Source organism: Lepisosteus platostomus, chromosome 13 (assembly GCF_059453375.1).
Source record: "Lepisosteus platostomus isolate fLepPlt1 chromosome 13, fLepPlt1.hap1, whole genome shotgun sequence".
NCBI lineage: Eukaryota > Metazoa > Chordata > Actinopteri > Semionotiformes > Lepisosteidae > Lepisosteus > Lepisosteus platostomus.
In genome coordinates this window covers 27709025-27731119 of record NC_142623.1, presented here as the reverse complement: position 1 = coordinate 27731119, position 22095 = coordinate 27709025, and the positions used below count along the sequence as shown (strand labels likewise).

The window sequence follows — 22095 nt, the reverse complement described above, 5'->3', positions numbered from 1 at the left end:
ACTCGGGGAATCCCAGTCACTTGTGCCTAGTAACAAGACACAAGATCAAACTCATGACCTCTGCCATGTTTTTCCTTATGAAAGTTCACTCTGCTAAACCTACCTAAATGTTTCCTATTTTGCCCTGCTTTTCCTATACTCATAATGTGTTTTGTCAGTTTCCAAGAGTCTGTGTCATCAGTCTATTGCACCATATTGTTCTGTAGTTTACCTTAATTTAAAATTGTGCATTGATGCTCTTTATTGCATTTTCCCATGATTTACCACAACAAGCATACAGAATATAATATAATATTGTTAGCTATGGGGGGGGGGAGGGGTTATGAAAATGGTGAAAATCAGGATTTGACCAAGCGCTTAAGTCAATAAGTGAAATAATTATTCATAACCCCCAACTTGTAAGTGATTTCTCCAAAATATACCTGAGTGTTTGGTATAATCAGTGGCACTTGAATTCTTTGTTCTCTGGCACAGCTTTGGCGAGAGGGAGAGGAATAATAATCGAGGCACACTTGGTTTAACAAATATTGATTACAATGACAAGACACAAACTACACTATACACAACAAAACATACAACACATAAGTTACTCTATGTACAGTATTTACAAACAAGGTGTGTCAGAGGCCTAACATTCTGGTCACCCAGTAAACCCCAGACGGCTACTAAGCATTAAACTCTTTAATGCCCACAGAGGCCACATAAGAGATAAGCTTCCTTCTATCTAAATACAATGCAACCTGCAATTAAATCTTTCTCTCTGCACCCCGGATGCCACTAAATAAATGGGAGCCAATATCCCTATCCATAAAAGTACACCCTAAGCAGGAACTGAGGTATCTTTTACCAAGGAAACCTAAATTCCCAACTCCTCCGGACTCTTGTCTTTCCTCTTCTTGTTCCCTGCTTCTTGTTTTTTTTCTCATTTTCTTCTCTCTGTGCTGTTAGTGTGATCTTATATTGTGTATTTCTGTACTGCTCCTTGACAATCTTTAACTCATAACTTACATAGGTACTGTATACCAAGGTAAACTTTCAAATTGTTTTTGCTGAAGGGACCCCGTAGACCTCAGCAAACATCCTCTCGGCTTTGAAGCTAGAAGTAAACAAATAATGTTTACTCTGCCAAGTGTCACAAACTTTATCTAAAATCCAAGAGACACTACTCAGTCACCTAAAGCTGTAACACTATAAAGATGAGGAGAGAAGCCCACCCTTAGAATCTATATGGTTTACTGTAGGTGCCCTTGTTAACAAATAAAACACTTGTTGACATGTCTTGAACTCATATGACATTCCTCTGTATGTATTTTTTAGTAACTTGATGAGATTTAAATTAATTGATATTTAATAAAATAATTTGAAGGACAGCTGATATTGTTGAGAAGAAAACAATTTAATGTATGTAGACCATAAAAGTAAAAATAAACAGCAGGATTACCTCTGGACAGCAGTCTATCTTTGGTAATAGGTTGTAATCCTGTAGTAGGGAATCCTAATTGCTCCTGTCAGTTTGTAGATGAGGAGAGATGTGGGAGTCAGGCCAGATATGATCTGTTTTTTGCCTGACTCCCACTTTTGAAAGTCATACGCAGCCCTTTTCCCCATTCATTGGGTGTTACATGAATTTAAGAATATCAGTTCTGCTAAATATTCAAATGATGCTGGGGGTGTTGGAACAAAGAAATAACTGAAAAGTGTGGCCACACAGGATGGCCTGATGTTTGCTTGCGTATGGAGTTCTTTCCATGAACCAGGCTTTGCTAATGAAAGGTAGCCTCTCGTGACTGCTGGACCTACTTTCACCTGGAAATGGTTCCAGGGAAAGTAACAGGGCAAATCATTTAAGATAACAAGGTCAATACTCTGTTGCTGTTTACTGTTGATTTCCCTGTTAGTTGAAATATAACCTTGACAGCCCTCAAAAGGGACCATATTTCTTCCATAGGTTTATAAAGAAAAGTAAGTTTTCCAAAGCCTTGTACTAACATTACTAACATTACAAAACATTACAAAATAGTTTGCTTTGAAAGGAAATGTGGTTGCAACATATAACAGTGACGTCTTTTACATAATAAAGAGGGGCTTTGAAAAGACAAAGATTAATGATCCTATATGATCCTATCATGCAGCCTATACAACATTTTAACCCCCCCCCCACAAGGAAGGGGGGCTTTTTAGACTCATTGGCTATTCTATTAATGAAGAAATGTTGAATGTCATTGTTGTTTTATTTTCTTGTTAATGAACTAGTTTGAAAAGTAATCATTCTCAAAACCATTAGGTAAGTGGGTAATAATACAAGAAGTGTTGAAAGAAGTGAAAGTTTTTGTAAACAAAACACATTTATAGGTGAAGTGAAATCAAATAGTTTTATTAATATCTTTTTTTGTGTTTGATAGAATCATGAACGAAATGTATATAATAATTAATGGCTTTTAGAAATGGCTTAAATCAATTTATCATTTGGAATAGATTATGATACTGTACTGTATAACTAAAATGTATCTAAACAATTTTTCTTAAAATAATTTTATTATCTTATATATGCAATCTTAAATCTTTAAGAAATTCATAAAATGAATTGATATAATTTTGGCCAGATTGTACATGAAATCCTATCAAGCGATATTTCAGACATTGTGTCAGTTGGTTCTGCTGAAGTTAAGCAGTGCTGGTACAGTTATGCGCTGTATAGGCCCAAAGGCTGAACACAAATAATGTACCATATTCCACACTAGTCCATATATGTATTTTTAGACATAAAATTTATTTTGGAATTCGTCAAGGTTCGACTATACAATGAGATATGTCAGGCAGTGCAGCATTAGCTTTTTCCCAGCTTCAGTTAATGATTTTCATCTGAAACATTAGATGAATATTCTGTGTGTATAAATATTGAGTCCTCTATGGATCTATGAAGTGCTGATTCCACAGTTCTGCTGAATGTGCTGTAACTGTGTTACGGTGTGGAGTTATTTTTACCCTGTTCATGATTAGCAAATTAATATAACAGGTCTCATTGGGGTTTTAGCTGTAGCTCTGTTTTCATAGAGGAACATTTTATCAACTGAAATATTTACAGACATAGATGTATCAGCATCCTCATGGTAATGCGTCTTTTATTTAACCTTTTGATATTGTTATTCATTAAAGAATGCAGATGTTTCAGAATGCATTATTTAATACCCTCTCATACTTGGGGCCAGTTTTTCCAGCCACAAGCAGCATTTTCATAAGCAAATTTTCCAACTGAACTCTGGCATGCCCAAACAAAATAAACACCCTCTAACTCAGGGGTGGGCAACTTCTGGCACAGAGCGTATTGTAGCACATTAAGACATTTTACTGGGCAAGGTATCCATTTTCATGTCATGTTCTGACATATATTTCACACAATTGACTAAGAAAGAAATTAAAGTGAGCCTAACACATAATACTTAAAAGAATGTGAAAGCTTTGGTCCAAAACCAAATCCCTAAATTGCTACTCAGAATGTGTATCTCAAACTAGAGAAAACATCAAGTCATCTCACAGTATTTCAACATGAACTTTCAGAAATGTTACGGTTACTACCACAGAGTTTCATAATTATGACCAGCAAAAACTGCAAGTTAGATATATGAAAGACTGAGCCATTACCTATTTATTTATGTTTCTACTGCATTTATTTATGTAGTGTACTGCACAAAGAAACTGTAGATTCCAGTATTCAAAGCAGACATTGCAGACTTTTGGCACTCTTCCTGAAAACGTTGTTGATCCTTGCCCTAACTGTTGTGATTGCTCTTACTAAAAGACTTGGCTCTCATTCCATATAATGATAATAAGCAGAATGCCACATACATTTTCAGGAATCCCTTGGTTGCCCTTTTGAAAAGATACCAGTATTTTGTTAATGTGTAGCCCTCATTAAAGCTCTCAGTAAGACAATGTCCAGCCTGTAAATTATTTCTCAAGTCTCTCTCTAACAAGGTTATAGAAGGTGTCCCTTTCTCTTTGAAGTAAGTGTTGAAAGGGACTTCGTTCTTGCATTACTCAAGACATTACTGGTTGTGTGACCTAAGCAGCACTGTGTGGTAGCAAAGTGACAAAGTGGCTTTGATTTGAAGTGTTGGTGTCTAGGTTTTACTTGGGAAAAAAAAAACCCTTTCACTAGTGTGTCCAAATAATATGGAAGGGATAATATTCTATGTAAAAATCCTAAAATGCTAAAAAAATACATTATATATACCTTTCAGAAGTACTATAAATGTACATATTTTACTATAAATTAAACACAGTAAGCATCAGACACTGTGCTTGAGTTAGTTGCTAAGTTTGTCTTTATCCAGTGTGTAAACTGTGGAGAAAAAACTTTGAACTTTGAATCAGTTTCTCTTCTTATCTCTAGTCTGGCATGTGTCATTAGTAACACTATTGAAATCTCATAATCAAGTGTACTGAATTCACTTTGTGGTTGTGCAGTTTTTCTACAGGCAGTCAATTTTAAAGGGCTTTAAGGAATAAAACTAAATGTGAAATAGACTATTCTCTGGTGAGGGCATTTTGTATACTGTAGGTTCTCTTAAATTGACTGCAAGTAACAGCTCTACGGTACCTACATTTCATGTACACTCTTACTCTATGCCCAATGTGTAAACACCTTCTTTTTTTCAAAGTCACATTTTTGTTTAATGGATCAGTTTTGAACTGAAAGTGTTTTAATCTGAATATCTTTCTGATTTAATTAAAGTACATGACAGTAGCAGGGTGTCTATATATAATATCCTTACATATGTTCTGTGCAGCCTTAATGTCAGCGGAGGACAGGATAAAAGCGTGTTCATTAAGGCCCCTTTATTCTGAGCCTAGAGAAGAAGGAAGACAGTCATAAAGATGATTTTCAAAACCATTTTGTTTGGAAAATAATGTATTTACCACCCCTGTAGGCTTTTAGTGTTATGTTTTGCCCGCTCATTTTGGGACATCTTTGTATGTGTGTCTGTGTGTTATGAATAAATTGTTTAAAAATGAATGCGAAAAGAATGTGGCTGTATTGTTCTGTTTAAAAGGGCTCTATGGATTTTGCAGACTCAGGCTACAGTCTTTCATTAAATATGCATCTTATTATTTTTCAATTATAAAATTCTAAAAATTTTTTGTAATGTATGGGATGTTGAATTTTCTTTAGTCACAATAGTCGTAAGTATTCAAGAGGTTGTTACATACATCTTAATTCCACAATTCATTGAAAAGGTGTTTGAGAGTGTAAACTAGGTAAGTGAGACTATAGTTCTGATTTTAATATCAAGGGTATAGTCTGATATAGCCTTTTATTTCATTAAAGGGTTACTAATAAACTAGTTTCAAGTAAATTTATAGATTTTTAAAAAATGAGTATGGGTGTCTGCAAAGGAAAATAAACAGAAGTTAATTTCATGCTAAAACTAATAACAAAGAGAAAAAGTACAACATTGCAGTTGTAGAGACTTCCTTGGGTAATATGGTAATATGGTGGTGGAGGGGAATCCCCATTACCTGTAAAGCGCTTTGAGTGGAGTGTCCAGAAAAGCGCTATATAAGTGTAAGAAATTATTATTATTATTATTATTATTATTATTATTATTATTATTATTATATGCATTTGAAGTGTACCTGTACTTTAAGATGCCAGATTTCATTACAAACTTCATTTCAAACTTCATTACTGTTATATTCTATACCTGTATATACCAATTGATTTTACACTGTTTAATAGTGTTTTTTAACTTTGATGCCTTTATTATCAGAGCCCTTACCATGTTAAAAATGGACGGTGAAATGTCAAGCTGTTTTACCAAACTGCTTGACTCTGTTATGGCTTTATAAAAAGGGAGCAGTTTTACCAGTTTTGTTTTTAGAAATAGTGTAATTCATTCTGAATAACTGTGCTGTTGCACAACTTATAACTCTTCCTTTTCTCAGCATTGCAGGGATCAGTTACTGGCATATCCTTAATTACTTAATGAGTACAATTAATCAATTAAGGAATTAGTTTCTCCTGTGGAAACAAATGAGAGGATTATTGAGTAGTGCCCTTCAACACACTCAAGGTTGTTGTCTATGTATTGGATATGTGCCGCCATCACAGGGTGTGGTGTTTCTCTCTCCTGGGCAGAGATCAGTAATTCGCTGATGGAGAAGATGCAGGCTCAGGAGATTCTACGTAGTCTAAGGCTGCCAGAATTGGATGAGTTCAGCCAATTCTTCCAGTCTCTCCCTGCTTCCACACTCATGGGCATCGGAGCACTGGCGGCTATAATAGCTTACTGGCTCGCCACACGACCAAAAGCCATGAAACCTCCTTGTGACCTCACCCAGCAGTCTCAGGAAGTTGAGGTGAGCAGACTCTTTCCATGTTTTATTGATTAATTCTTGACATCACTGGCTGCAGAACTCCAGAACCTCTTTGTCCATAAAAATAATTGCCTTAGGTTATAGTTTCTCTCTGACCCCTACCATACAATTGTAGGGCTAACACTAATGTAGTTTTTTTTCTCCTTAGTAAAAATCTTATTAACAATTAAGACATTCAAACTGTCAAACAGGTGGTAATACATTTTGCTAACCACACTAAAGTGGTGCTAGAAAGTTTTCTGAATTTCTGTATAAATGTGACCTAAAATGTAATCAGATCTTCATCTAAGTCATAAAAATAGATAAAGGCAACCCAATAAAACAAATAACACACACAATGATATACTTTTTCATTTATTTATCGATAAAAATGATCCAACATTAAATGTCTGAACATTTATGCAGAAATTCAGAAAATTCTAAAGGGTTCACAAACTTTCTAGCACCACTGTTTATTTTCCCACTATCTGTCCATTTTATATTATTAATTGTAGTATTATGGTATTTAAATGTCTAAAATATCGTTTTTCATACCCAGTGAAGACACAGGACTGAGTCTTCTGCTGCATGATAATTCTGGCTCTGAAATATTTGAATTCCTGGTTGTATGAAACATTTGTAGTCATCTTCCCTCTTCTCGATTGCTATATTCGCATAACAGCTGTCACTATATTTAGCTTTTAGATTTTTCTGCATAGAAAGCATGAAATATTTACTACCTGAATGCTTTAAATTTTATGCATTCTTAGTGCCATGCCAAGTTTTTGTGTATTGTTTTTCTTCAGCCCTATCTTTAGCCCATCAGTAGACACAGGTATTTATTTTCTTGTCTAGTGGATCCTGTGTTTTCCTTCTTTTGCACTTCCCGAGAGTGTCTGGATAAAGCAAAGCCAAGCAATTGCTTAGTTGCCAAGGCAGCAAATGTGAATCAAATAAGAAAGCAGGAAATATTTATTGCAGTATTCATTCATAATGAATAAATTCTGATGGAAAAAAGAAATGCAACACCTCCTCCTCCACACTCTGGCCCTCCCGTCTGCATGGAACAGGCTGAAGAGTGACTCATCCATGAAGAGGACCTGATGCCACTGCTGATGAGTCCATCACAGCCTCTGTCTGGCCCAAGCCAGTCGGGTGTGATGTCTAGGAGGTGTGAGCAGAGGGCCTCTGACAGGTCGCCTTGCTCTAAGGCCAGCAGCATGGAGCCTCACTGTCCTGTCACTGATGCGGGAATTGTGTCTGCTGGCAGTTTCAGCAGCAGTAAGATTGGCAGATCTAAAACGATCTCTCAGATGGACCAGTCTGATGTGTCGGTCCTGCTCTGGTGTGGTCACTCGAGGGTGACCGGATCTTGGACGGTCATCTGTCCTGCTGGTCTGCTGAAACCTTCTCTGTAGTTGTGACACAGTGGAGCGGCTTACTCCATAGTGTCTGGCAACACTGGCACATGGCATGCCTGCCTGCAGCATGTCAATGGTCCTCTCCCTTGCTTCTGGTGACATTCGAGGCATTATGGAATGCACAGAAAACTGACTAAGTGTGGCCTTTTTCTTGCAGTGACCTAAGCTTTGAATTAAGGCCTTTTTAAAGGTGACCTGATCAGACATTGTTCCACCTGGACCTCGTTGGGTAAAAGTGCACCTAACGAGCTTTCATGTGATTGGCAAGTTGCAATGCCTCACTGCACAAGCTGTATTGCTGGTTAGAGGGCTTAAAACAAATTGACAACTTTTTGTGGAAGTATATAACTATAACTATATTATTCTCATTCCAGAAAATGTTGCGTTTCTTTTTTCCATCAGTATATATAAGACAGGAATTACCTGTTGCAACCATATGTCCTTTTGACATGTCTTTCAGTATTTTACCCTAAAAGGGGGCCAGACATACATACAGTGTCACAGTAGTTAGCATCGCTGGCTCACAGAACTGGGGACCTGCATTGAGTTCCAAACTGTGGTGCTTTCTGTGTGGAGTTTGAATTTTCTCCCTGTGTTTACTAGAGTTTGCTCTGGGTATTCCAGTTAACCTCCATAGTCCAAAGGCACACTAGAAGGTTCACTGGCTTCTGAGAAAACTGGCCCAGGTGTGGGTGTGGGTGTGTTGTGTCTGTGTATGGCCTGCTATGGACTGGTATTCCATCCAGGGTGTACCTGCCTTGCGCCCATTGCTTGCTGGGATAGAACCCACCTTCCCTGTGACCCCATATTAGATAAAGCAGTTAGAAAATGGATGGATGGATGGATGGATTTATTAAGTATTGTGAATATCTTTTTTCAATTTGAAAAAACGCAAGCTAAGGAAATGAGCAAAATTAAATTTTCTTGAATTCAAAAACATACATGTTCTTTAAAGATAAGTCCTTACGTTTCAAAATCTCCTAAAAAATGACACAAGCCCTGCATTGGAAGACTTGAGAATCTGCATTTTATGTTTCTTTTGCCTTTCTTCTGAGATCACAATGTGCTTCTTCTTCTCTCCATACAGCACAGTGATGGAGCCCACAGATCAGTACTGGGGGACACTCCCAAGCTGCTAACTCATTACCATGATGATGCCAAGACCATGTATGAGGTGTTCCAGCGGGGGCTACACATAGCTGGTGTGTATCTGATAAATGACATCAAGACATCAAGGAATATTTTACAAAGCGCCGGAGTTGCTGCCTCTCTCCCACCAGCCTCATTTGTGTATTTTATGGAGCAAATACAGTACAGTTGATTCTTTGCAAGAGGTTCAGCAGACCTGAAAATGTATATATAGTGACAGATCCTTCTCTGGGGAAGCGTGACTTGAAGGACCTACACGTGTCCTGTTTAGGGTATAAAAATTCACTCAGGCAGGATCAGTACAGTGCTTCCCAACACTCCCTTGCTATTCCTTCAATTGTTTCTCTCCTTAGTTCTGCACTAGTTCTGAAATACAGTATATTATATAATATATAATATTATAGTACATACTGTCATATAATAGTATTATTTAATAATAATAAAATCATCATTTATATTTTAAATTGTAAGTCATACATTACTGTATATAATATTATTGTATCTGGTTGGAGAGTAGCCTAGATGTTACAGTTTGGCCAGAGGTCAAGAATTTTAAAGATAGAACATTTGTCTACTGCAATTTTTCTAAAGTTCATTTCAGCAGCTAATACTAATTGTCACATATAACATCACAACGATACCGATCTCCAGCTGCAGACACCTTTTGGCTGGGCTTACTTGATTATACAGTGTGGAAGTCAGGTCTCTTACAGGTGCTGTTGATTTCCCTGCTTCCAAGTGAGGAACTGCACAGCCTTTCCCTGGGATGATGATGCACAGTTTCCAGTGCTCTGTTCTCACTTAATCACTTCAGCCTGTTTTGCTTTGTCTCAATATCATAATCGCATGATCTGAATAGGATGTTTATGTTTCCAATCCCTACAGAAATCTATGTAATGTAAATGACTTTTCAGGTCATTGCTCTTTCTTTATTTTCGTCTGAGCAGGAGATGGACCTTGTTTAGGATCCCGACATCCTAACCAGCCATATGTGTGGCTGTCTTACAAGGAGGTGAGTAAATTTGTTAGCAGTGGGGGGCTGCTGCTGGATTCTTTGTCTAGTTAAGACCTTGTTTAAAATGAACAGGAAGAGCAGCGTATAGCACTTTCCCCTGACGAGAAGAATTGCATTTGTTAAGTGCAGTAAATATTTAAATATTTTGTTTCAAAGTGCAATTAGAGCATTACCCTTCAGTACTTATCAGCTAGTTAAGTAGACACAGGCACCATCTTTTAATTTAGAAATTACTCAAATCTAGAAAATGCTGTAGACTTTGCAGAGTGTTTGAAATAAATTAAGTCACTAGAGCACATAAATTAACACATTTGTATATATGGACCAAATTTCCAGCCTTCTGTTTTGTTTGTCTTTCACAATGAGATGACAAGTAGCAGAGGTGTCAGATGTATTTGGAATGCACCAATAAATTAAAATCTGTGCTTTCTAAATCTAATTGAAGCGTTATTTTGGTCCCTAATTATATTGCAGCGTACCAGATTAAGAAATTAGTCTTATTTATATATTCCTTATTTATGGAATATACTGGTAGCTCAAATAGAAGCTTTATCCTTATTCATTAAAATCATTTATCTCTTTCAACATGAACTAGCATTGGCTCTACCCAAAATGTTTCTCTTTATTTAGTTAAGTTATTTTAAATTAATCCATGTTTAATTGACATCACATTACACAAGCACGATATACATACGATTTCAAACCCTCTTTTTGACTTCAAAGTCCTCTCCTAGTTTATTGAGCAAATTTCAAAACTAGCCAGGAAGAGCATCTTGCTCTTGAGTACATTTTGCTCTTAAATTGCAGAATAATTCTGATCAAATTGTTAGTTTTTCACTTGCACATCATTTTGATATTAAAATTTGCTTGATTTTGAGAGGAGTGCAGGACAGCATAGTGGATAAGTCTTTGGACTCATAATAGGTAGGTTGTGGGTTTGATTTGTTGCTGCAGACACTGCTATTGTGCCCTGAGAGAAGTTTTCCCCCAGTTGGACATTGCTGGGGAAATAATCCCCTTAGATTGACTGGTGTCCCACCTTGGGGAAGTCACCCTTTAGTCTGCTAAACAATCCAGGAACAAGCATGAGCTCTGATATAGACTTCATCTCAGTCTTCAGTTTTATAGAGAAATAAAATAATTTTAGCTTTGCATTATTTTGCAGTGTAATCCTGTCGATCATTATTAATTGACTTATCTTCAAACTGACTTCTCTTTATGTAATTCTGTGTGTAATAGTGTGTTTACAGTGCACTGTTTAAAGTGCAATCGTTATGACTCCACTATGAAAGTACTGTAGGTTTAAGTGTTGTACTATCCAGCTGGGCTTTGGGCCAGTTGGCTCACCATCTTGTGCACTAAACCCTAGTAAACCTTTTGCAGATTTGCAAGTGCTGGTTTTACAGGAAGAACACTGAAGGAATTTCCGTCTATCAAAATCTTTTCTTCTAGGTTATCTCTAGGGCAGAGCATCTGGGGTCAGGGTTGATATTCCAGGGCTGCAGACCTTGCCCTGACCAATTCATTGGGGTATTTGCACAAAACAGGCCAGAGGTGAGGCAGAACCTAGAAATTATGAATATAACAGAATGAGTGAGAATGCTGTGTGCTGTGTGCTGTATGTGATATTTTTGGCTGCCTTGACATCTGTTTTAAATCCTTAATGGAATATTTAGTGACCATTGTAACATTGTTTTAAATAGAAGGAATGATATTTTATTGATTTCTAACCATTAGCATTGGCATCCTGTACCCTGATTTTCACAGTACTCAGATACTAAAAAAGGTTGGGCCTGGTCATTAAGATCAGATGGTACTTTTCCCTACATATCAGAACTGGTGTCAGGTGTTAACCCCAGTGTCCTAGCTAGTTTAAGCTTTGGGTATTCAGAATCTAGCGTACCTAAATTTTCCTCTTTATTTAAATAGTGAAATTATTTCTCACTTCTCCACTTTACTTACTGTGTAATGGACAGGTTGTTGAACAAGGGCTTCTGTGTGTCACCCAGGTTGAGGCTGCCATTTCACTGGTGAATGAAGGGAATGCCCTTCTATGTGTAAAAAAAATGAGTTCCTTTAGGACATTTTTTGAGACACTGTGGCAATCACTCATATATAAGCATCCTTAGTGATGCGTAACCTAATTAGTTGAGTTCCTCCTGGAGTATAAACTTTTAACACCTTTCAACATTTATCTTAAATGTGAGGGCTTCTGAAATCTAGCAGCTGGTATGGGGAGTTCATGCTCTTTTCTAACACCATCCCACTTTTTGAGGGCTTAAACTATTTAAAAACATTAATTAAGGGCTCAGCGACCTTAATTAATGAAGAGCTGTGCTAGAATAAAATGACAAGAGATACATTACTGTAATGGTTGGTAAACTGTGACCTCAACGTTTATAAATCCTAGTCATAATGTTTGTTTTTATTTTGTGTTTCCATTTATAGTGGATTATTTCAGAGTTGGCCTGCTACACTTACTCTATGGTGGTAGTACCACTTTATGATACTTTAGGACCAGATGCTATTCGCTACATTATCAACACTGGTAAGAGATAATGTCTCCTATATGCCATATATTTCTGTATAAATGGTGCATTTCTATTTGAAATTTAGGCATTCCCTATGGTACTATGCATTATGTGGCTCTGTTGTTAACATAATACATTCATAATTTCTACTCACTGTATGTATTACAAATTAATTACTAGAAATATAATCCTGTTTTCATTTACAGTTTGAATTAATCTTTTTATGTAGACATTAAATTATGATTATAGCTTTTGTTTTCTTGGATTCATCAGTAAATAACCACACCTCACCTTTGTTGAATTTTGCAATTATTTTTTGCAACTTGGCTTTACAGCTATGACCCCTGTACTGCACAGGGAAAGGAGGACTAGCAGACATGCTCCTCTGTCTGAGCTGTTCGTCTTTTGACATGTAGCAAGCTCCAAAGCACCTTAAAGGAGAGCTACTGCTGGTATATACAGGTATCTCACTGGCTACATGGTGTATACTGTATATAAAGTGACATATACTGTATATCTCACTGCCTACATGCTGTATACTGTATATAAGGTGAGGTATACTGTATATCTCATCAATTGTCAAAGATAGCCTGCAGGTCCCTAGTTTAAAGACAAGGGCTTAGCCCAGTAATGCCCCCGCCCTTGAGGTGCACTGTGAACTCGTGCTCCTTAACTTGAGGACTCCTGGTCCCCACCATCAACCGACATAATCCAAACTGAGACCAGTGATATCTGAGCCATAGGTTCCAACCTGCACACTAAGAGAGCACCGTAACTGCTAACGCTACGTGGGGAGCCTTCAAAACTTTCTTAGGAGTCAATTCTTGAGAAATGTCTTTCAGACTGAAGCAGTTTTTAAAAAGTTTTTTTTTTCCCGTGCGGGTGATTTTTCAGCGGAGATCTCCACAGTTATATGTGACAAGCCAGGAAAGGCTCAGGTCCTGCTGGAGAATGTGGAGAGGAAGGAGACACCAGGACTGAAGACTGTCATCGTAATGGACCCTTTTGACAGCTCCCTGGTGGAGAGGGGTGTCGGATGTGGAGTGCACATTCAGTCTATAAAGGAAGTTGAGGTAGGAACAGAGACAGCTCTGCCTGCATTCCCTACGGGTATTAAATAAATGTCAGTTTCTAATACCCTAATTAGAGAACAGGTTCTTTTACACAGTTATATTCCACTTTTTTCATAAATATATTGTATGAATTCTGCTGAGTATAAAAATAAACAATTTTTTTATTTCTGTGCACCACGTAGTTAAATCTCTTCAGTGGTATCATTGCCTACACTTGTGGCACTTTTGGATGGGCTGCCTGACAACAAGGTGTAGCACATCCATGTAGTACTATATTAGGCTGTATTTCATTATTGCACAAAAGCTGTTAATCTGTAATGCATGATCACATTCAATAACTACAGTTTTTCCTTTTGTTTTCATAAGTACATCTGGTGCTGTGTATTTAAAGCGACAGGATTTTTGTTAAATTAGATAGAAAGCTGTTTTTGTCTGGTTTTTTGGCACTGATTACTTTTGTGCAAACCTGTCTTCAGTTGAATAAACACAATAAATATATTTTCTCCATGGTGCTAATAAGCTTCCATAGTCTTGAGCAGTGATGGAGGAGGTTTTTGTTCTTATATTTTTGTTCCCTCCAGACTTCGGGGAGAGCACACCACAGAGTTCCCCTGGTAAGTCCTCACTGATTATTTTCCATCTGAATCCTGTTCAGTAGACAGGGAAAGCAAACTTACCTTGAATTCAAGCCATCAACCAGGTCTGTACTGTCTGTACTTTCCATGATAATGCAAGATATTTAAGGGCACATCCTTCTATGTGGAATTGGTCTCAGCAGGGTAGGTGTAGAAGATTTTAAAGGGAAGTTTAATGATAAAAACCACAGCCCCACTATGCACTTAATCCTTTAAACTGTTTGTCTTGATTCAAAGGTACATTATACCCTTTGTGTCTAATTTGCATTCTAATCAGAATTCGTCAGCTTTGTAGCAGATGGAGAATATTTAGATGATGGAATATACTCCCTTGAAAAGGTTTTAGTGGACAAAGACATAAAACATAAGTAGTTAATACTTATGAGGTTATTATTTTAGTATTTTTAGTATTTTATTTTAGGTTATTATTTTAGTATTCCTTGTGTTTATACGGTACATTAAATTTGCCAAAGAACATTGGAACACAAAGAACAGTGGACTCAAAGAGTATGATACAGTCATTTTTTGTGTTTTGGATCTGTAAGCAGTGGTGAATGACTTTTATCACTGTATGCCCATATTAATAAATTATATTTGCCCTGTGAGGATGATTCTGGTGGTTTCCACTCAAAGGAAGTCTTCTGAGGACCATTATTCTGTTAAACAGAACTGAAATAGCACAGTCTGATATTTGCGTTCGTATTCATGCTTTAAGTCAGAATTGACCTCAGTTTTTGCACGCATTCAGATCTGATTTCAGTTTGTTGAGACATATCTGTAAGGCAACTGCATAAAAAAAGGTTACATTTACATGAATATGTCCCTTTTCATACAAATAAAAAATAATCTTATTTTCCATTTGTTTCTGTGTAGCCTCCTCAGCCAGATGACTTGTCCATTGTGTGTTTTACCAGTGGCACAACAGGTACTGTATGTTTGTAACTATACTCCAGATCAGATGTCATATCAAATATCAAATCTACTGTACATTTTTTGTGTTTTGTTTTACACAATGCATGCTGCAAATTCCATATCTATGTAAACATCAGTGTATACAAACAACTGAACAATTTATTAACCACCTATTGAAATGCCATATGAAAGCCAGTAGTATTTTACATGATGTTGTGTATTTACTCTACATTATGAGCTACATTATTTTCTTAAACACTTAAGAAAAGCTATATTTTGAGTAATAGTTGTTTAACTATGGTGTCCATCAGACTGGTTAAATCCTCACAGTGACTTGACTGACTTTTTAGGCCATTTTTTCAAGGCCTGCAAGTACTGTAAATAACACTAAATACTAGTGTCTATAGACTTTGGTGCAGAATTATTAGTAGTTCATTATTAGATAAAATAGTTATAAAAAAAGTGGTATAATTAAAAAAAAGATAATTTTATTTGTAATTAGCATAATTTAAAAGCAAAGAGGAATTAAATATATATGTATATGTATACTGTATACAAGTTAAAAATAATTTTTCATATTCTGTTACTATTTTAAGTTTGTATCACTATTAATGTTTGTTCTCACCTCTCTGAATTTTATTAATTGGATTTGGTTTGTGTTTTGTTCATGCTTTTATTGCATTAAGAATAAATTATCGTAATGCTCATTAGTGCACTGTCTGTGCATTATACTGGAGTATAAAATGCTCAGAACTGGTAATAAATAATTATCTAAAACTGGTTCCAATGACAATGTAACTCCTACGTTGGCTCATGTCTTTGAAGATTTTGAAAGGCTTGGTTCCTAACTACATAGAAGCAAATTAAATTCAGATGGGAGATCATACAGTAGCTGTGGAATTTCCTCAGAGACTCTGATACCTTAAATCTTTGAAAATCATTCTTTCATTCTCTACACAGGACTCTGAGAGTTCATATCAGTTCTATAAAAATATATAATTATTACGTAGGGTCTTGACTGGGCCAGTTAAGGTGGTTAACCTAAAATGACTCACCTATCTTGACAAATCCCTTGAAGTTTTTTTTTCTAAAGTTGTTAAGCTGTTATATTTTTATGAGTCAGGGACAGGGGAGTATCACTTGTGTGAGTAAGTGTAGGAATTTAGCAGTTTTGTGATTCTTATCTTCACCATGAGAAACACCACTTATGTATGTGACTAACAATGAGTCAAAATGAATCGATTTGATTGATGTTTTTACCTGGATTCTTCTAGGAAATCCTAAAGGGGTGATGTTAACTCATGGGAATGTTGTTGCAGATTTTTCTGGCTTCCTTAAAGTTACCGAGGTAGGTGCCCATGGATAAAAATACTAAAAACAAAAAAGTAGTGTGATTACTAACATTTAAATTGAAAAACTTGAAAATCTTTTCTGTGTGCCCATTTATCAGTATGACTATTTTGGCTCTTAATAGACATCAGACTGTCTACATCCTTAAATTCAACATTGTAGATGTTAAGTCTCAAATAGAATGTGATCTTAAACTTGATCCCGGAAGTGTCTATAACCTTGTCTCCTTAAGTAAGATAATTCTGAACAGATTAATTCCAACCTAGTCTTTACAGTCTGGGTTACTTAACTAGCTTGAATATATTCTGTGTGCAACATGTTTGGACAATTAAATTTCAATACCTAGGGCACCTCTTATGAATGTGCATTGATTGGCTCCCAAAATCACTGCTAATGCTTGCTCTGTGCCCTTCTTCCACAGAATTAGCTTTTCTAACTTTACTATGTCTGTACATTAAAGGTAAAGTTACCCAATTGTAGTGACTAAAAAAACATACTTCTTAAAACTAAGTAAAAAATACTCAAAATCAAGATTCCTTTAATTTGAAAAAACTAAATTTAATGCCGATATATTTAAAAAAAAATAACATTAGTTCTCTGTAACTAGAAGTCATTTATACTTTATGAACATTTTAATAATAGGTTAATCTTGTGAATGCACACATATGTCATTAATAGTGGTTTAATTGATTAAGTTTTTTTTTATTTAAAAGCATGACATGTTGACTTAAGGATCTGGGGAGTCACAGTTTTTTGTGTTTTGGTTTTCCAAAACACAGTGGGGTTTCATCAAAAGTACCCACTTGTATGAAGAAAACACAATTCCAGTCAATTGTACTGTATATACAGTACATTACATGTGCAAGAGACCAGCAACTTTGCTGGTCATTGGAACCCAAAGTATCTTAACTAATGCCTTTCTTTGACCCTGCCTAACGATGCGGCTTTCACGTTATTTTTTTCTTTACCGTAAACCTTGTATCGTTTCACTTTTTCTCTCTTTTTCCTTTTGTTTTTTCGCTACTTTCTTATGATTATTTTTTCTGTCAGTATCTCTCTCCTTTCTGTCTCCCATGCCCTTGCCCCTGCTGCAGAAAGTCATCTTTCCCAGACAGGATGACGTGCTCATCTCTTTCCTGCCTCTTGCTCACATGTTTGAGAGACTCATCCAGGTAAGGGGGATCGTCTAACTGGGTCACTGGTGTGGCCACCTTGCTTTGTCTTCCAGATGTCCAGACTCATTTCCTGCTTGACTTTAGCACTCATTTGAAAGGATAGACCAGGTAAGACAATAATGAGAAAGATCATGGATGTACCATAGTGCATTATTTAAAACATTTGTTTTTTTATCATCAGCATCATTCCCATGAAATAAAGCACAGAAAAGTTTAATGTTAAATATTAATAAAACATTATTGGTTGAAAGCCTCTTAACATCAAAAGGGTTTTCATCAAAACACATTCCAGTAAGTTATGAATATACCAAAGAAACAATAAGTAACAATATGAGCTGAAACTTTTACAGCTGTATTTGAAAGTAATAAATAATTAAAATTAATTAATTAAAAACTGACAACAAATAACATACTGTATACGCATGGTAATACACACAAACAAGAGAATGCAACCACTTTAAAAATGCAGAGTTCTGAAAGTAAGTCTTAATCCTATTCTTTAAAAATCAACAGCAGAGCAGAGCCTTTGATATGCACAGAAAGAGAGTTTCAAAGTCACAGAGCTTGGACACTGAAACTGACTAATGTCTTCCACTTAAGTCCCTCCCTTGGCATGTTGAAACTTATAGGTAGACAGCATCTCTGTGATATGGTTTGGGGCCATTCTGTTAAATGGTAGTTCAGATGGCAAGGGCACCTACTGTAACTCCTCACCAGAAGGTTCTGGGTTCAATCCCAGGTAGGGGTGAGTGATATAGCTTGTTCTAATTCCTTCCAGATGGCTCCCAGTTCCACCCAGCCTGCTTTCCAAATAAGTAGCGGGGGTTAATATTTCTGGGGGTAATAGTCCGGCCGGAGTGTGATGCTGACCACATCACCTCCACCTCCAAAGTCAGATGGTCAAGAAAAATGGTGGCCCTTGCCCCCTCATTCCCCATGGGCTCGATGGGCTGAAAAGGGACCGACCTAATGTACTGTAATTATTAAAATCAAATCTAGATTTTACGTCCTAAAATGCATGCAAGTGAGTGGTTGGAGATTTTTTGTAATTTCTTTATCTGGAAGAAAAAGGCTCATTTGTACTTCCACAAGTTTTCTTTCATTATACCATAACTCATTTGGAGTCTTAGTGATCCCCATTTTTGCATATTACAGATGCAGCCATTCAAAATGGGTGAGGTATTTCGCGGCATACCCCGGTGGGCGTGTCGCGGTATCACGCAGTTCACGTGTGTCACGTGACTAACTATCCGGCGTCGCCTTGTAAAACCGCCAGGGGGAGCTTAACCTCTCATGTACAGCATTTGAGCCTTTAATTTTGAACTGTGTATTACAGCATGTTAATCATCAGTCATTAAAATGTTGGTATATTTTATGAAAGCAAGATTGCTCAGTTGGACAAAAGTACACAACCTACCTTTATCAGAAATATTTATGCATCAAAGCCTTTACTGAAGATATTACTAATAGTATTAATAATGGATGACTTTGGACAAGCTGTATACTCAAAGTATAATTTCTTTAGCACATTTGTACAAGCACTTGGAATCTGTCCAAGCCATACTTTGTCAGGCATTTTGTTTTACTTCAACGGGCATAAAAACTTCCCTAGAATCCCTAGAATACCTATTTTATTTAAATATGACAGTGTTTTTTACTTGAAATTTTTTATTTATGCACTGATAATGATTCAATAGCTCATGAGTAATTAAGTCTTTTACAATTGCTGGATTTTGTTAAGTATGTCACTGGGCCCACAAAACAGAAGGATACTTGGGTATACCACACCATCAACATACAGATGCAGCCATTCAAAGTGTGCGGTACAGACACGTACCGCAGGTAAGATGACACGGGGTACCGCGGTGCGTGATTGGTTGACCGACAGGGGCACTCGTGGTCCGTTGGTCTGTCGTAGAAAGACTTACTGTAAACGTCTTTACTGTGCCCGTTGTAGATATTGAATTTTACCACTGAAGGGAAATCTTAGTAGCTGAGCATAAAAAGAATAGGAGCATACTGTAACGCGTGTGAAGGCCATAAACGATATTAATTTTGGAACGTAAACATACAGTATATAGCTGGTCTTGGTACTTTAAAGAAAAAAATACACACCAGTATTCCATTTCTCCCTAAACATTGTAAGCTTCGAAGTCTTTAACTAACGTGATACCGGAGTCAACAAGCATACTTTTAGAATTTGATTAAAAGGGAATATAATATGGAATCGCGTATCTAAAGAATTTAATAACGGTATGATTATATCCGTGTACTGCGACAGGGCTGTGTAGGGCTGTTTCGCCTGCCTGATCATGTGAGCTGTCTTGTAGCCTACTGGTCTAGGTGCGTGACTACCAACTGGCAGGTTGTGTGGTCGAATCCAGCTGGTGCTGGACTTTTATTTTAACAAACATTTCTTCGAAAAAATAGGTAAGCGATATTATGGACAATCAATTGACTTTTATATTTCAAAATATCGCAACATGATCGATAATTGCGATATTTTGAACATATCTTCCCTTCTGACAGCGGTTCCTGCTTCTATTGTGTGTGTGTGTGCAACAGTAAATTTTTATAGAGAAATGGAGGCTGGACAGTATGCGTTACAATATAAACATTTATATTGATTTAAATCGTGTTCTGATTTAAATCGCAAACGCGTGTTTAATTATGTGTTTTTTAATCATAATCAGGCTAATGCATTTCTACATTTTCTGTATGAACCAGCTTAGAGGTTCATACAGAAAGACAGCTTGTGTTTAAATTGAGTGTAAGGTAATTTATGCTTCTAAAGTCATGGTCAGTATTATTGTACTGTGCTGTACTGTGTCACATTATTTTATACCGTTTTTATTGCGTTATTAAATCCGGTGGCACTGTGTTAGTTTCCTGACTCACATTATTTAAACTGCGACACTGATCATTCATCTCTAAATAAACTTTATTTTATATAGCGTTTTAAGCGAATAGGTAATTAGATTGCTCATAAACCTAATCGCTTTTTCTACATAAACACAGCGTGATTGCTCTCTGAAAATGCTTTTCCTTTATTTTTAAAGTAGGCTCAGATTTCAACTATAGATCGTATTATTATAAACTTTCTTGGAAAAATGTATTTTATGTAAACCATGTTTGCTATTAATTCATTTAGGGCTAAAATACGTTCATTGTCTTCCAATCAAGTCGAGTTGACATTGGAAGCCTGCCACACCCGGACTGTTAAACCAACGCATTAGCACGTCAAAGCCCATTGAGCCAGTATTGGCTTTAGTATTCCCCCCTTCTCCCCTCAATTCAATTCAATTCAAGGTGTTTTATTTGCATGACAGATGGGTACAAGCAGTGTTGGGTATGTATATTGTAACGCTTACGGCAGACAGGCACTGTGTAGGAGCCGACGCACCAGAGCAGCGCACCGAGGGAGCGTCTGCATTTATAACTTAGTTTTTAAAATTAGTCAAGCAATACGAACCATCTCCTTTTACTTAGTGCCTGAGCATACTGCAACGCGTGTGAAGCCCATAAACGATATTAATTTTGGAACTTAAACATACAGTATATGGCTGGTCTCGGTACTTTAAAGAAAACATACACACCAGTATTCCATTTCTCCCTAAACATTTTAAGCATCGAAGTCTTTAACTAACGCGATACCGGAGTCAACAAGCATACTTTTAGAATTTGATTAAAAGGGAATATAATATGGAATCGCGTATCTCAAGAATTTAAAGACCAGACAATCGCAAACTCGTTTTCAATAAAATTATTTTATTCATTCAGCAGTTTGTGAGAGGGACATCCAGCAGGGAGAGACACACACACCGGTTTTCATTGACAAAATTGTTTTTTTTCAATTCCTCTTGTCTAACAGGAATGTTTTGTTTGTGGACAGACTGTTAGACAAGAGGAAAAGACCGCCTCCTCCTACGAAGCATTTCGTTGATCCGATCACGAATTATTTTCCAGTCGTACGCAGCAAGGGTTGAGAATCTCCGATTCACCATCGTACTAATGGTTTCCCGGAGATCGCAAGGCAAGGCACTTTTGCCTCTGGACCCATCGAAAAGGCCTTGGTCTCCATACTGTACTATGGTCGCTGTAGTGCAGGTTCACAGTTTTTTTTTTTGTGATGGGAGCTCACCCAATCCCTTGGTGTCTTTTATGCGTCACACATACTGTATTTCAGCGCCATATATTTCATGGATATTATGGAATATAATGGATGGATATCTTAGTTATCTTTCTAGTTCACAGGTTTGCATGCATAATTTAATTTTGAAAGCCACTGAGACATCAGGTACTACTGTTGTATTTATGAAAAAGAAACAAAACAAAAAACATACTAACAACTGTGCCATCCTACTCCTTAGTTAATACATTTTATTATTCATAAACAGTTAACATTGTTAGCAAAATATTTTGAATTATATTTAACCCTATTTTTTCTTTAGTTTTGTATTTAACTTATTATATGATA

The 22095-nt window shown here is 36.7% G+C and overlaps 1 protein-coding gene across 14 annotated transcripts in view; it reads left to right on the top strand.

The window, feature by feature from the left end:
• acsl6 (acyl-CoA synthetase long chain family member 6) overlaps positions 1 to 22095 on the top strand; it is a 96773-nt gene that overhangs the window by 62000 nt on the left and 12678 nt on the right. For all 14 annotated transcript variants that reach the window (XM_088603942.1, XM_088603941.1, XM_088603931.1 and 11 more), the window contains 10 exons: positions 6140 to 6360; positions 8866 to 8980; positions 9875 to 9939; positions 11395 to 11496; positions 12391 to 12490; positions 13368 to 13546; positions 14128 to 14160; positions 15055 to 15106; positions 16368 to 16441; positions 17538 to 17615. In XM_088603942.1, coding sequence (XP_088460068.1) covers positions 6157 to 6360; positions 8866 to 8980; positions 9875 to 9939; positions 11395 to 11496; positions 12391 to 12490; positions 13368 to 13546; positions 14128 to 14160; positions 15055 to 15106; positions 16368 to 16441; positions 17538 to 17615 — 1002 coding nt within the window. In that variant the 5' untranslated portion in view covers positions 6140 to 6156. The remainder of the gene's footprint in view (positions 1 to 6139; positions 6361 to 8865; positions 8981 to 9874; positions 9940 to 11394; positions 11497 to 12390; positions 12491 to 13367; positions 13547 to 14127; positions 14161 to 15054; positions 15107 to 16367; positions 16442 to 17537; positions 17616 to 22095) is intronic.